General features: G+C 47.1%; 1 protein-coding gene across 2 annotated transcripts in view; it reads left to right on the forward strand.

Moving 5' to 3' along the window:
• MTO1 (mitochondrial tRNA translation optimization 1) overlaps window positions 1–13213 on the forward strand; it is a 524123-nt gene that overhangs the window by 452425 nt on the left and 58485 nt on the right. For both annotated transcript variants that reach the window (XM_085619003.1, XM_085619002.1), the window contains one exon: window positions 6418–6536. In XM_085619003.1, the coding sequence (XP_085475129.1) occupies window positions 6418–6536 (119 nt within the window). The remainder of the gene's footprint in view (window positions 1–6417; window positions 6537–13213) is intronic.

Raw genomic sequence — 13213 nt, forward strand, 5'->3', positions numbered from 1 at the left:
CGCGCCAGGGCACGTCCGATGTGGGGGAGCGTCCAGGGAACAAGGGGGTCACCTGGGCGCTCCCCGTCGCTTTAACCCCCCAGAGGCCCCCCCCCCTCCCCTCCGACCCGGATGTCGATTAACGTCATCCGGGTCACGTAGGTAGCCAATCGGTGGTAGGGCGCGCCCCCAGTGAACACGCCCCACCACCGAGAAGTCCGGGGGAGGTCGCCGCACTGCCATGTAGGCGGAGGGGCCAAGGGCCCCCCCTTTCCACATGGTCAGTGACTGGCTACCGCCCTCCCCCTATGTCCACACCACCCCCGGACACAGCACCCTGGACGTGGTATCTTTGGAAGGCGGGAGGTCGAGAGACCCCCCGGCCGTATTTATTAAGTACAAAAACAATAAATTTTAAATTTGCATGATAAACAATTATACAAAAATTCAGCAGGACATTAGATACATTATTGTCAACAGGTGTGAGTGACTATCCTTAACAAAGACTCTAATACAGATTGTTTCCTAACCGAGTCTAACATCCTCCTCTGCATTTTTGTATACTAACATTTCTGGGCCATATGGCAAGGTCGCTAACCGGTGTCAGGTCCTACTAGCTGCGCCTCCCCTACAGGTGTGCGCATGCGCAGCCGGGCCCGGTAATTACCCGGTCCACGCCGTGAACTCCATTTACCCACTGAAGGAGGGCCCTTACTCTGCGCCATCCGGTGACGTCATGAGTATGCGCGCGCGGGGTGGCTACCAGCCTAAGGAAAGCGTGACTCCCCAACCCGCGCCCCTTTGAAGCACCAGTTACCTTGCCCCTGAAGTTCTAGGAGGAGCCAATGGCCCCTCCCCCTGGGCGGGCACCTCCGTAGGATGATGCCCGCCCCCTCAGACCTTCAAATAGTTGCTCACCGGTCATGACCTTACCGCCACAGGCCAGTATTGTTAACCGACGATCTGGCCTCCCCCCAATCCTACAACTCAGAAAGGTCATGCCCCTGCCTCAATTCCCTGACCACACCTATGAAATTTCTCAACACTATGTCATCACCCACCCTAGTCGAGTGAACCACGACTTCTATAAAGCACAATTCGCCCTGACACCCCCTGTGACCAGACTAGAGGGGGGGGGGGGGCGGGAAAAAAGGGGGGGGGTGTGCAGGGCTGAACGCTCACCAGTATGTAACGGAGACATAGATATTGGGCGCTTTACACACCGATCCCCACACACACAGCTCATCCTGCCACAGCAACCTACTCTCCTTAAGCCGGCCTGCGCTTACACGTTTCCAGCTGCCCCGCAGTAGACTCCTACGCTGCTCCCGCACTGGTCACCGCCGACCCGCTCCACTCTGCCGATTAGCCCCCAACCAAGGCAACGAACCGCAGGTCGCCTCGTCGGTCCTCGGTCTTCCGGCACAAGTTTCCAGCCGCAGTAGACTCCTCCGCTGAAACCGCATGTCGCCTCCTCGTGTAACCTGCAGCGGGAAAATAAAGGAAAACAAGTTACGGGCCGCCGCTGGCCCGGGTGCGTTCCTGGTGGGGGCGCGAGGAACAAAATTTACCGCCCTGCGCGCCAGGGCACGTCCGATGTGGGGGAGCCTCCAGGGAACAAGGGGGTCACCTGGGCGCTCCCCGCCGCTTTAACCCCCCAGAGGCCCCCCCCCTCCCCTCCGACCCGGATGTCGATTAACGTCATCCGGGTCACGTAGGTAGCCAATCGGTGGTAGGGCGCGCCCCCAGTGAACACGCCCCACCACCGAGAAGTCCGGGGGAGGTCGCCGCACTGCCATGTAGGCGGAGGGGCCAAGGGCCCCCCCTTTCCATCTCAGTTATAATACTCACCCTCATTAATACACACTAACGTGCGTACCCCGTTCGAAAAGAACCTAGCCACAGAATTGCTTTGGACTGCACGTGTTCAGGCAGGCGAGAGAGAAAACCACACGATGCCCCCAGGGGAGTACCTTTCCTAAACCGCCTTAATTATTCACATGTCGCTGGATAGATTAATGGCAAATTTGCGGGGGGGAAAAATCTTATCCTGCTCTCTAAAGCAGCACCGGCTCGCATGGAAACTTCAAAACGTTAAGGTGACATGCTGTGTCTGCCAGTAGCAGAGGGCTGGCACCGGGCCCAAGTCTCACCCTTTCATGTGGTGGGGAATTATCCGTCATTTTGTTTTGTTTATGTTCGCACCTGAAGTGTGACACTAGAAACACTGGGGGCTGCTTTCTGTGTCGTCTGACAAAGCACCAGCCGCCTGCACAATGGGCCTGACCTTTTCCCTCGTGCCTTCTTTTATCGCCAGCCCTAGCCGGGAGAGATGCCTCCCGCCGGCGGCAAAGAAGCGGGGTCCGTCGCTCGCTGTTTACCTCGGAAGCCCCTCCACTCTTTTCAAAGGAGCTGCAAGAAAATCCACAGCGGTGCGTGCACGAGTTGACGCTTTGCGCACGTGCCACAATGCTCTTTTATATGAAAGGCACTTCCTGTGCTCAGGCGATGACAGTGGAACATGGAAAATAAAGATGGTAAGGGTGATACGCAGTGGATGTTTCTGATCAGGACACAACGTGGTATAGGTGGGCTGTGGTGCATTCTTAAGTAAGCATCCCCCACCGGATGCAGAGGTGGAATACTTAAAAAAAATCAAATGTACACATTCAACACCTTAAAGGGGCCATCCAGGTCATAGAAAAAAAGCTTCCTTTACTTCTCGGATCGCATGGCATTGGAGTCTAGAATGTTGCTTTGTTCAATGATGTCTGCTGGGGGTCTGAGTTCTACTGTAAAATTATTCACTGGATGGCTTCTTTAAATGTCGCATTCTATTGGTATGTTAGGAACATGCGCGGATGGTCCAGAAATCCTAATTAGGATGCAAGGGAGTATAAATATCTAGGAAAAAAATATCTAAGTATGTGACAGGCACTTTTTGTTGAAAGATAAAGGCATTTAACTTAAGGTGTATAAAAAGCCGGCCGTGAAAGTGATCGCAATCGCGATCAAGCGCACTTAAGGTGTATAAAAAGCCGGCCGCGAAAGTGATCGCAATCGCGATCAAGCGCGGCGAGCGATGCGCTTAATGAGCATGACAAGGAAAGCCTTGTCAAGTGCGCACACATGCACGCAAGCTGTAGGCTGGCCATGGGTAGCATTTTTGAAGCCCTTACTAAAAGTCTCGCCAGACCAGCGCATGTGCTGGGTCAGGCGTGACCTAAAAATGACAATCCTTCCCAAGCTACTGTGCCTCTTCGCTAACATCCCAATGCCACTTACTCTACACTTCCTAAAATGCCTTAAATCCATCGGGGTTGAATTAGTAGGGGTAGGCAAATAGCCCAGAGTATCCTGGGAACTCCTCACCCTTCCACTGGCACAGGGCGGATTGGAGGCCCTGGACCTTACACTATACACATACTGGCCCAAGGTCAATTCTTACATTTCTGGCAGCACCCAACACCATTCCAACCCCATGTAGCAATTGAAAAGGATCGAGCTGCCCCTATCCCACTAACCACAGCCCTATACAAGGACTATCAGAACCCTAAACACTGCAATGCTCTATATTAGACAAGCATCTATCTGGCTGCCCTCTAGCCCGCTGATCAATGTGCTGTGATACTATATTCCTCAAGCTTTTATATTGCACTCCTTATAGAGTGAGGGTAGTGATTAATGTACTTTGGAAGAACTGTTACCCCTCCATTGTTACACTAAAGAATGTTACTGTACATATTGTGTGGTCTTATTCATCTGTAGTTTTTTATTCACTTGTCCCGTGTTATTTAACTCTAGCTTATCGAGCTAGCAGGGAATTGATATTTAATTACCACTGGTAGACACGAAGCCTTATGGCGTTAACATCGATTTATTTTTTTGTACAAGATGCTGTAATCCTTGTCTTGTATCTCACTGATCTAGCTACAGTTAGACGTCCACTGACCTTTGGTAGAGTCGTTCACTAAAAACCAAGACACCTTTCTAATGCACTACATAAATCCAGCGGGGAGCTGAACTCCAGTTAGCCCTGATATATGTTCAATTAGCTCTGTTAGATGCACTGCCCTCTGGTGTTGAAAACAATGCACTATACTGTACATGACGCCGCCAGTATCCCATTGGTCCGGCAGGGGTTAGATGTTCATTTAGCCTGGTAGTATCTGTTGCTCAAACCAAGGCGCCTTTCTAATGCACTTTACTAATCAAACGGGGGGACTGTTTTCCAATTGGCTCTGCTAGATGCACTGCCCTCTGGTGTTGAAAACAATGCACTTTACTGTACATGACGCCGCCAGTATCCCATTGGTCCGGCAGGGGTTAGATCAGGGGTCTCCAACGAGTAGCTCGGGAGCTACTGGTAGCTCGCAAGTACCTTCAAAGTAGCTCTCTGATGTGAGGTCAAGCCCAGTATTAAATTCAGAGGGTAGGTGCCTATTAAAGAAGGCAACACTGATCATTTCAATACCTTCAGTGACAGCCAGCCAAACTTTTGACAGTAACTCATACTAACACTCAAACACACACTGTGTCGGCTAATAGGACCTGCTAGATGACAGTCCATATCCAATCTCAACATAATTAAGCCACAAGGAGATTGACCATGTTGTGTCCCTCCTTTATCAGTCACAACATGTGTGTGAACTGTGCACCATCAAAAAAGTATGGCAGCAATAGCCTGAGGTGTAATCAGTGCTTACCCACAAAAGTGCGAGACTGCAGGAGTCAGAGTAAAAATGTGTCAGTTAGATGCATGATCAGCTCAAGACCTGAGGAGAACTGGGTGTGATACAGACCATAGAAAATTAAGGGATTCATCAACATTTATGTGTGTGTCCATAATAAACACTATTGCTTCCTGAAACTATGCCTGGTGCCAAGAACCGCCAAATATATATGCTAGACCCCATCATAAGAGTGTTATCTTTGGCTTAATTGTGTCCATTCCTGGCATACTAGTGCCAATGGCATAATAATGGTCATCCTTGACTACTTTAGTATTTTTGGTCTCGTTGTGGTATACTGGCACCCATCAGAACTACCAAGAGCATGACTGATATATGGTCTTATCCCTGATCCTTCTGGTTTCCAGCCTTGGCACAACTGTGGCCCTAGTTTAATGGTGGGCATTACTGGCATAATCCAGGCATCTGTGGTGCTATGGTGAGCATCCATGGCAAATGACTAATACCTGGGAATTCAAAGTAGTCAGTCCATATGAGGCATTTGTACATTGGAGTTCATGATGAAAATGACAAGCTGATGTTTTGAGACTGTGCATTTCTCAAAAACTGAAAACTGATATTTTAAAGGCAGTTTTAGTTTTCAAAAATGGGGTTTCTTCTGGAAAATGGAGTTTGTTTGCCCACTGTGGAAAGTGGTATTAGATAGAAAAATGTGCATTTTCTGAAACAAGTGAATGATAATTCAAGCTGAGCTGGGTAAACGTACTGCGTGCTTATGTCCTTTGTGCCACTAGGCATGTCAAAATTTGAATGTTACTTCATGAGTCAAGAGGAGGCATTTAATATTGATGAACTTTTTCCCAGCATTTCTGCTGGTAACCGCACTTGGTATACTTGGGTGGTAACTACTGAAAATCTTGCTTTGGTTGGTCATAGCGTAGTCACTATTTTGCAGTTATAAAATTTGGTAGTAGCTCAGGAAGACTTTCCTTGAGCAGAAGTAGCACTCACTACAGAAAAGGTTGGAGACCCCTGGGTTAGATGTTCATTTAGCCTGGTAGCATCTGTTGCTCAAACCAAGGCTCCTTTCTAATGCACTTTACTAATCAAACGGGGGGACTGTTTTCCAATTGGCTCTGCTAGATGTCCATTTAGATCAGACAGACGCACAGCCCTCTGGAGTTAATTCCAATGCACTTTATTGTATATGACGTTTCTAGACTCGCCTTGCATTTCTTCGATCCAGCGAGTGTTGGTCGTTCATTCAGTTCAGGTAGCAAGTGTTGCTAAAACAATGCACTTTATTCTAAAAAATGCTAGACTTGTTTACCGATGCCTTTCGTTGTTCTTAACTCTGCGAGGCCACAACATATTTTATTAAGAATTTGTATTGTCATTGCAAATTTTAATTGAATTTGGACGAAGAGTTTTTTTATTTGCTGGCCAACATAAAAATCTATAATTTTGTGATCGTTGGAAGTTAACTGTGTGTTGTTTACTATGTTCTCATTGCTAAAAATACATATTTTAATGTTTTAAATGTAGAACAATCGGATGATTGCAATGGTTTTTAGTGGCCAATCAATATAATTTGAATCACAATTATTTTCCTGTGCCCTCTTACCTCGCATGCCCCTTTTTCTGAATTAACGTTCCCTCTAAAACAGGGCATTTCAGGCCTTTAACTTGGGGATTTCTGGCCCCTCACACACAGATGCATCTAACGTCTATCCTTGTGTTTCTGCAGTGCCCTGGAAATGCTGAGATATCAAGATATCAACATGGAAAAACTTGCACAGATATTTCCAGAATCCTTGAAGAAATTTTCAGAATCTGAAAAAGTGTCGGAGCGGCTCAAAATTGAAGGTACATTCAAGGATCCTCACGATCACGTACTGAGAAACCCCCTGAGATCACAGAGACCCCAGGAACTGACCTAGGTACTGGAAATGTCCAAAATCAGAGGGACAGGCAAACTCAATAGCCCCATTACTGTTCCCCAGAGATACCGAGCTCTGAGAAGATGAAATCACACACAGTGCACAGAGATGAACTGTCCAGTAATCCGAGGGATACATAGTCACACCAACAATTCCAGGGACACATAGTCCTGCATGGCTCTGTTTTAGTCCATGTTTCAAGTATACCTTACTCCTCTTGACTTCAACCTGCACATTTGGGTTTACCAATTGCATTTCACAACACACTGATCTAGTGCCTAACTTTATACACGTTGGCTTGGTTTCAGTAGTGTTGGCCATCCTTGCTGCCATGCCCACCCCTTTAAAAAAAAAACTCTCGAGGTTGCTATCGTTTAAAGCGATGTATAAACCAGTAGATAGCTTTTTCAATAAAAACTGGATTCTGTCATCCTGTTTGCATCCTTTCTTTTAGAACGGAGCCTATGCAGTAATCTTGTTGGCCTTGTCATGACTATGCCATTAGTCTATATTTGTGGGTACCCAGCATATGATTCCCAAAACACTTTCTCCCTAATGTTGATAATACTAAAAGATCCTGGTGAGCTAAAGGGTGATAGAAATGTCTTCCTGCATTTTGGGCCATCACTTGGACAGATAAGAGCCACAGTTCTTAAATGACACTTTTCCACTCTACGCAGTAGGTAGGACACTGTGCTCATCTTCACACTGTTCATCTGTCTTATCAGATGCAAAATGGGAATTATAAGAAGATATTTTTCTGCCCGGGCCCTAGCTTTTGGAGCAGGCATGGCTTGGAACTCTGAGCCATTATCAACCATTTGGCCTTCGGGAAATCTCTGCATGCAATCTGGTCTCGGTATAGGCAATTGAGATTTGTCATCAGGAAGTTTAGCTGAGCCAGCGACAGAAGGCCACATCAATTATATGTGTTACGTTGTGCAAGCGGTTCATAATGTATCGTAGTTGAAGGACAAAAAACTGACTGCCGCTGCCAGGGATCTAAGAACAGCTAGGCACATTATTACAACCAGGGACATCAAGGGACTCGATGGCCAGCTATTGACAGACTCACCCTTAGCGGCACTTCTGGAGACTGAAGGCGCACTTTTGCATACTAGGTAAAATGAAGCAGTAATTCAGTGATAATGAGAACCCCAGAAGTCGAAAAAGAAGATATTTTTTAATAAAGGCAAAGTCGTAAAATTAATGAAAACCCCACCGAAACACTTTAACCCTAAGAACCATAAATGTCAAATAATAGCCCAAGAGTGACGTTCAGTGATACTGCGAAGAACAGGGATGCAGCAGGGAATAGGCAGCTGATCAAAAGGCATAAGTGCAAAGATGAGGCTAAGTCTGGGACACATCCAAGGGTCGGGATAACCAGGAAAGAACCTGGAGCTGCTCATTGGATCACTTGCTTCTTGTGAAGAGTCGTTTTGGAGTACAGGGCAACAGAACATCCTCTGGTTTGGGGAGAAAACGGTAAATCAAGTGGAGAACCCTCCAGCAGGATTTCCTTCTCTGTACAGTCCAATGGCAGAGGTCATTCTGCCAATAGGTCCTTCAGTCGATTTATCACTTCACCATCATGGGATTTCATTGAATTCATAAACATTATGCACTCTCTGTCGACGCACGGATTCTGAGACACATTTAACATTGGTAAAAATGAAATTAAGAAAACTTCTGTACGACACATTGTCTGCATATTTTTAGTTTTGATTGTTAAATTGCTGTTGAATAACTGTTGGCACAGAAGAAACTTTTTTTTTTGCAGTAACTCCTACAAAGAAAAGCAATGCAGAAATTGTGCAGTTGTGTTTTTACTTAAAGAGAAATGTTGTCCATGCCCTATAAAGTTTTTCGAATACACTGTGTTTATTATGTCTTTCAAAGCTAGTTTGCATGTTGGTTTTAGGCTTCATAGAAAAATAATACTTGAATATATAGCTGCCTTTTTAGGCTTAAAATTACTTTTCTTCTCTGAAAAAAAGTTTGGGCTTCACTCAAAGATCTTGGGTGCCAGTCACGGTGTTTTTCAGTTTTTTCTCCTGAAGTTGGGTTTATTCAATTTTTCTGTCGGGATGAGCCTCTACTAATCCATCTTGTAAACAAGGCAAGTGCCTTTCTTAAGATGGAAACCTCTGAAAAGACAAATGCAGCTTGTGTAGTGTAATTTATAGGCATCTATTTTGATCAGTGTGGTGTCTCTTAGAAGGTTTCAGCTCAACTGAAGCTCAGTGGTAAGTTCCTCCTCCTGGAATGTCTTGGTTCTCTCTGACACCTGGAAAGATTGCTCGAAGAAGGTAAGCCTTTCCACTTTTGTTTGGCATAGAGGCACTAGATCTTCATGGCTTTCGTGGTGTCCTACTCGGTGTCATAATACGGAAATCTATCTGTTGAAGTTAAGGTTCTTGGCTTGTGTCAGTAATTTGCATTGAGGAACCAGGCTTCTTCAGAGGCCAGGCAAACAGACACCTCTCTGACAGAATCAAGAGACAGAATACAGGACCCTCTACTGATGGAAGAAGGGTGTGCCAAGCTCTAGGCATCATGACTTACCTTGTCATCATCTAAACGAGGTCCAGATCAAACAGTGGCCATCACATGTTGGCTTAAGCTCTGTTTTGGATTGGTACAATATTCTTCACAAAATCCAGATTCTATCAAGGCTGAGATTCACCACTGGGAAACATTTTTGCAGTCCGTAAAGTTAATAATAATTGGACATCAACACAACCACCCCACTGGACAAAACCTATGTAATCTTTGAAATGCTACAGCCCAGATGTTCTGCATTCCCCTTATGTTTGTCCCAGACCAACTTCAGTCAATCAGGAAACCTTCCTCCCTCTCTTAGACCTCAGTCAAGGCTACAAAAAGGAGGCAAGAAAAAGGTTTCCTAGTGCCAGACCAGACCAACTTCTTCTGCTGTTGTCAGCCCATACTACAGAGCGGCATGGGGCTTGTTAATGCATTTTACATACCTTCTACAAAGTGATCGGAGGTCCCAGATCATATAATCAGTGTCAAATCAAACACAAGAGAGTCGAAAGGAGGCAAAGTGAAACAAGCATTTGCAATGCAATAGGTCTCCCGTTTGCGAGAGTATAAGCTATTGGCATTGTAAATTACAATGACTTTTATTTTTCTGTTTTGATAATTAACACATAAATAACATGCATTGTCATTTACAAACTTTTGTAAATGAGAGACCTATTTAATTTCAAAGAAGCAGCCACCAGTGTCCCGGGCTGCTTTGAAAGTAAAAGCGCGCATGACACGCTGAATGTTGCAGGAAAGCATGTTGTGCCTGCAGTAGGAGAAACTCATGAAAGAAAATAGTGCTTACAGACTAAGTAAGACATACCGTGTAACATAAGTAAAATGGCCAGTCCTCGTGGGAGGTTACAAATTAAGACAAGGAGGTACTAAGGAGGGACTAACAAGCCTATTAACTAATCGAAAGCCAGCATTTATAAAGGTCAATGACACAAGCCAATGAAAAATATGGGCGGAGAGTCGGCGGAACTTCAAGTCCATACTTGAATACAACATGCCTCGCACAGCAGCGCATGCGCTGCCCAGGTTCGACCTCAAAAGAGCAATTGCCTAGGATCACACAGTTTGGTCAAGCGGGGAGGCAAGATGTATCACAGCTTTTCTGGTTTGGCATTGTGCAATTTAGCCACTAAATGTAAATGCTTTGCTTCCCCTATACCCACCTTACAAACCTCATATAACCCAACCTCCACCCTGCTAGCATCAATGCGGCCCTCAGTAACACCATAGACCATACTATGTGGCCCCTGGAAAAATGTCTGTGAGTACCTATGCTTTAGAGGGTCCTACGTGGCAACAATTCTAGAGGCAGAGGTGAAGGTAGCTCCCCAAAAGGAGATACAACCACCACCAAACCCTGACTTGCCTCTTCTCCCCCAGCCCTCCACCCGACTACCTGGCACAGGTCGAGGGGGCTCCGCCAAGGCTTCTTTCCCACATGGCAGACCGTCACCTCAGACCAGTGGGTATTGGATATTAACCAACATGGTTATTGTCTGGAGCTCACTTCCACTTCCTCCCACCATTCCAACTCACAAACACAGACTCCCCAGATCACCAAAGGCTTCTCAGAGAGGAGGGCCAAGCACTCCTTCTGAAAGGGGCTATGGAACCAGTCCCCTACCGTCAGCAGGGCAAGGTAGTGTACTCTCTTTACTTCCTAATACCCAAGAATTACAGGTCCTTAAGACCCATTCTGGACCTCAGACCCCTAAACAAATACATCCTTTCAGAACACTTCCATATAGTCACTGTCGAGAATATCATTCTGCTTCTCCAACAAAGCGACTTCATGACCGCACTCGACATGAAGGACGCCTATTTCCACATACCAGTCCATCCGGCCTATGGCTTATATCTCAGGTTTGTGGTCGGCAGAAAACATTACCAATTCAAAGTGCTCCCTGTAGGAGGCTAGCTTAGTATATGGGTCACCCTTTTTAAAGTGATGTACTTTGTACTCATCCAGGCAACCCTTATGGTGATTTTAGTGGTCTTTGAAAACCATAGAAAGCTTTGAAAGTGGTAGCTGTGGAGAGCAGTCTTCAGGCTTATCTTGAAGGAGTGTTAAGCAACTTGTTTTACCACTTTAATCATGTAGTCATGTGTCAACACAATACACCAAAAATACATAAATTGCCAGAAAGTAAGTAACACAAAATATAGTGGTCTCTAGGGGGAGACCAAACCATATATTAAGAAATTGGAATGCGAACTGATTTGGACCAGAAGACCCAGAGGAGCCGGGGACACAAGGAACCACCCAAGTTAAGTATCCAGGAACCCTACGGCGGCTGTGTGCAGAGTGGGAACATGGCCGCGAGCCCAGTGGAAGTCAATAGAGAAGTCACAGTTGCTGTTTTGCAGCAGAAGGACCTTTCCCAGAGGACCCTGAGGAATTCCCTTAGAGGACGGGAAGTTGGAGAGCTACCCCACCAGTGGATGCCCCAGAGACCAGGTTACCTACACCAGGGAAGCCAGATGCATAGGGGTGAAGAGACGCCGGAAACCTCCATAGACGACAGTAAAAGACTTGGAGAAGAGTGCCGCTGGAGAAGATGAAGAAGTTTGGTGGAATCCAATGGTGGATTCTGGAAGTGACGAACCTGCAAGCAGAGGGGACAGAGTCTATGCCACTCAGGAGTGACTAGGAGGCATGGAAGAGCAATGCCCACCGATGTCGGATGGTTCAGACGAGTTGACGGTGACCTTGTCGCTGCAGCTGTGTGGGCCAGACAATGCTGACAAAGATCAGGAGCCGTGCACAAGCTGTCCTATGTCGGATGTCAGTGACCAGGGGGTTAGTGTTCGGCAGGGGCTCCAACAAGCCTTGGTAGCCACAACTGAAGTGGAGAATGAAGAAGGAGCAACATTGGTACTAGCAAGGTCCAAAGGACTCCCCACAAGCAGGAGAGTCAGGGCAGGCCCTGAGCAAGCAGGGGAGCCCACTGTAGCAGGAGACCCTCAGGAGAACCCACCGTCCGAAGGCACAGAAGTTGCAAGAGGACCTAGATTAGCTTACCAAGAAGGAAGGCCCACGGTGCAGACGATGCGATGAGGACGCTGTACTTGGCAGGAAAAGATGCTGGAAGCTGGAGCTTCTTGTAGCCCGAAGAGCTCTGGAGTGCAGAGCCAACAAGCCTTGGCAACGGCAAGTCGAAGAGGTGCACATGGGTTTGGTCCCAGTGGTTCCGAGGAGGGATATTGGCCTCAAAATTGCAGAGAGGACAGATCAGGCCTCGAGGAAGTTACAGAGCCACCACCTGTGTTGATGAGCCTTTCAAGGTTTCGTGGAACATCAGGAGAAACAGACCGATCAGCTTTGTTGTGGTACCTGCAGATGCAGGGGCGTGACTCCTCACTCCAAGGGAGATTACTTTGGGTGCACTTGATGCCCACAGGTCTGTTGAAGATCCTGGAAGAAACATAGATGACGAAGAAGACTTGCAGAACAGTGAGACCAGGAGCAGCAGGAGTCTTCCTTGATGCAGTCTCGGTTCCAGGTGAAGTTCATCGAAGTCCAAGTGTCCTGATGGTCGAAGAGTGATGTGGTTTCAGGCTTGAGTCTTGTCCCACGACAAATCTGAGACCCACCCACAGGTAAGCCCTTTAATACCTTAGGAATGGGGTTAGGACGATTCAGGGGTCCCTCCCAGAGGAGGTGCTGGAAAGAGGGAAGGATACTCCCATGTCCTTTGTCCAGTTTCATGCCAGAGCGGTAGGCAAGGACTCCCTGAATTGGCTCAAACCGGAGTATGCAAGGTGGGCACCAAATGTGCCCTTCAAAGCAGTCTGGTGGTACTGGCAAACGCTCCCACTTCAGCCCAATACGCTAAGTCCTGTCTGGTAGGTGGTCACAACTCCCTGTGACAGGATACCTATTGTTCTACCTTCCCCTGCTCGAGCTTGTCTCAGCAGCAGGAGGGCAGAATCGTGTCTGGGGTTGGTAGCAGCACTAGCTGGCCAGCAGACCCTGAAAGGCTGTTACAGGGAGTACTGGGGGTTTCCTGGAGAAGCCCCCAGTGCATGGAATCA

The sequence above is a fragment of the Triturus cristatus genome, chromosome 7 (assembly GCF_964204655.1).
Source record: "Triturus cristatus chromosome 7, aTriCri1.1, whole genome shotgun sequence".
NCBI classification, from domain to species: Eukaryota; Metazoa; Chordata; class Amphibia; order Caudata; family Salamandridae; genus Triturus; species Triturus cristatus.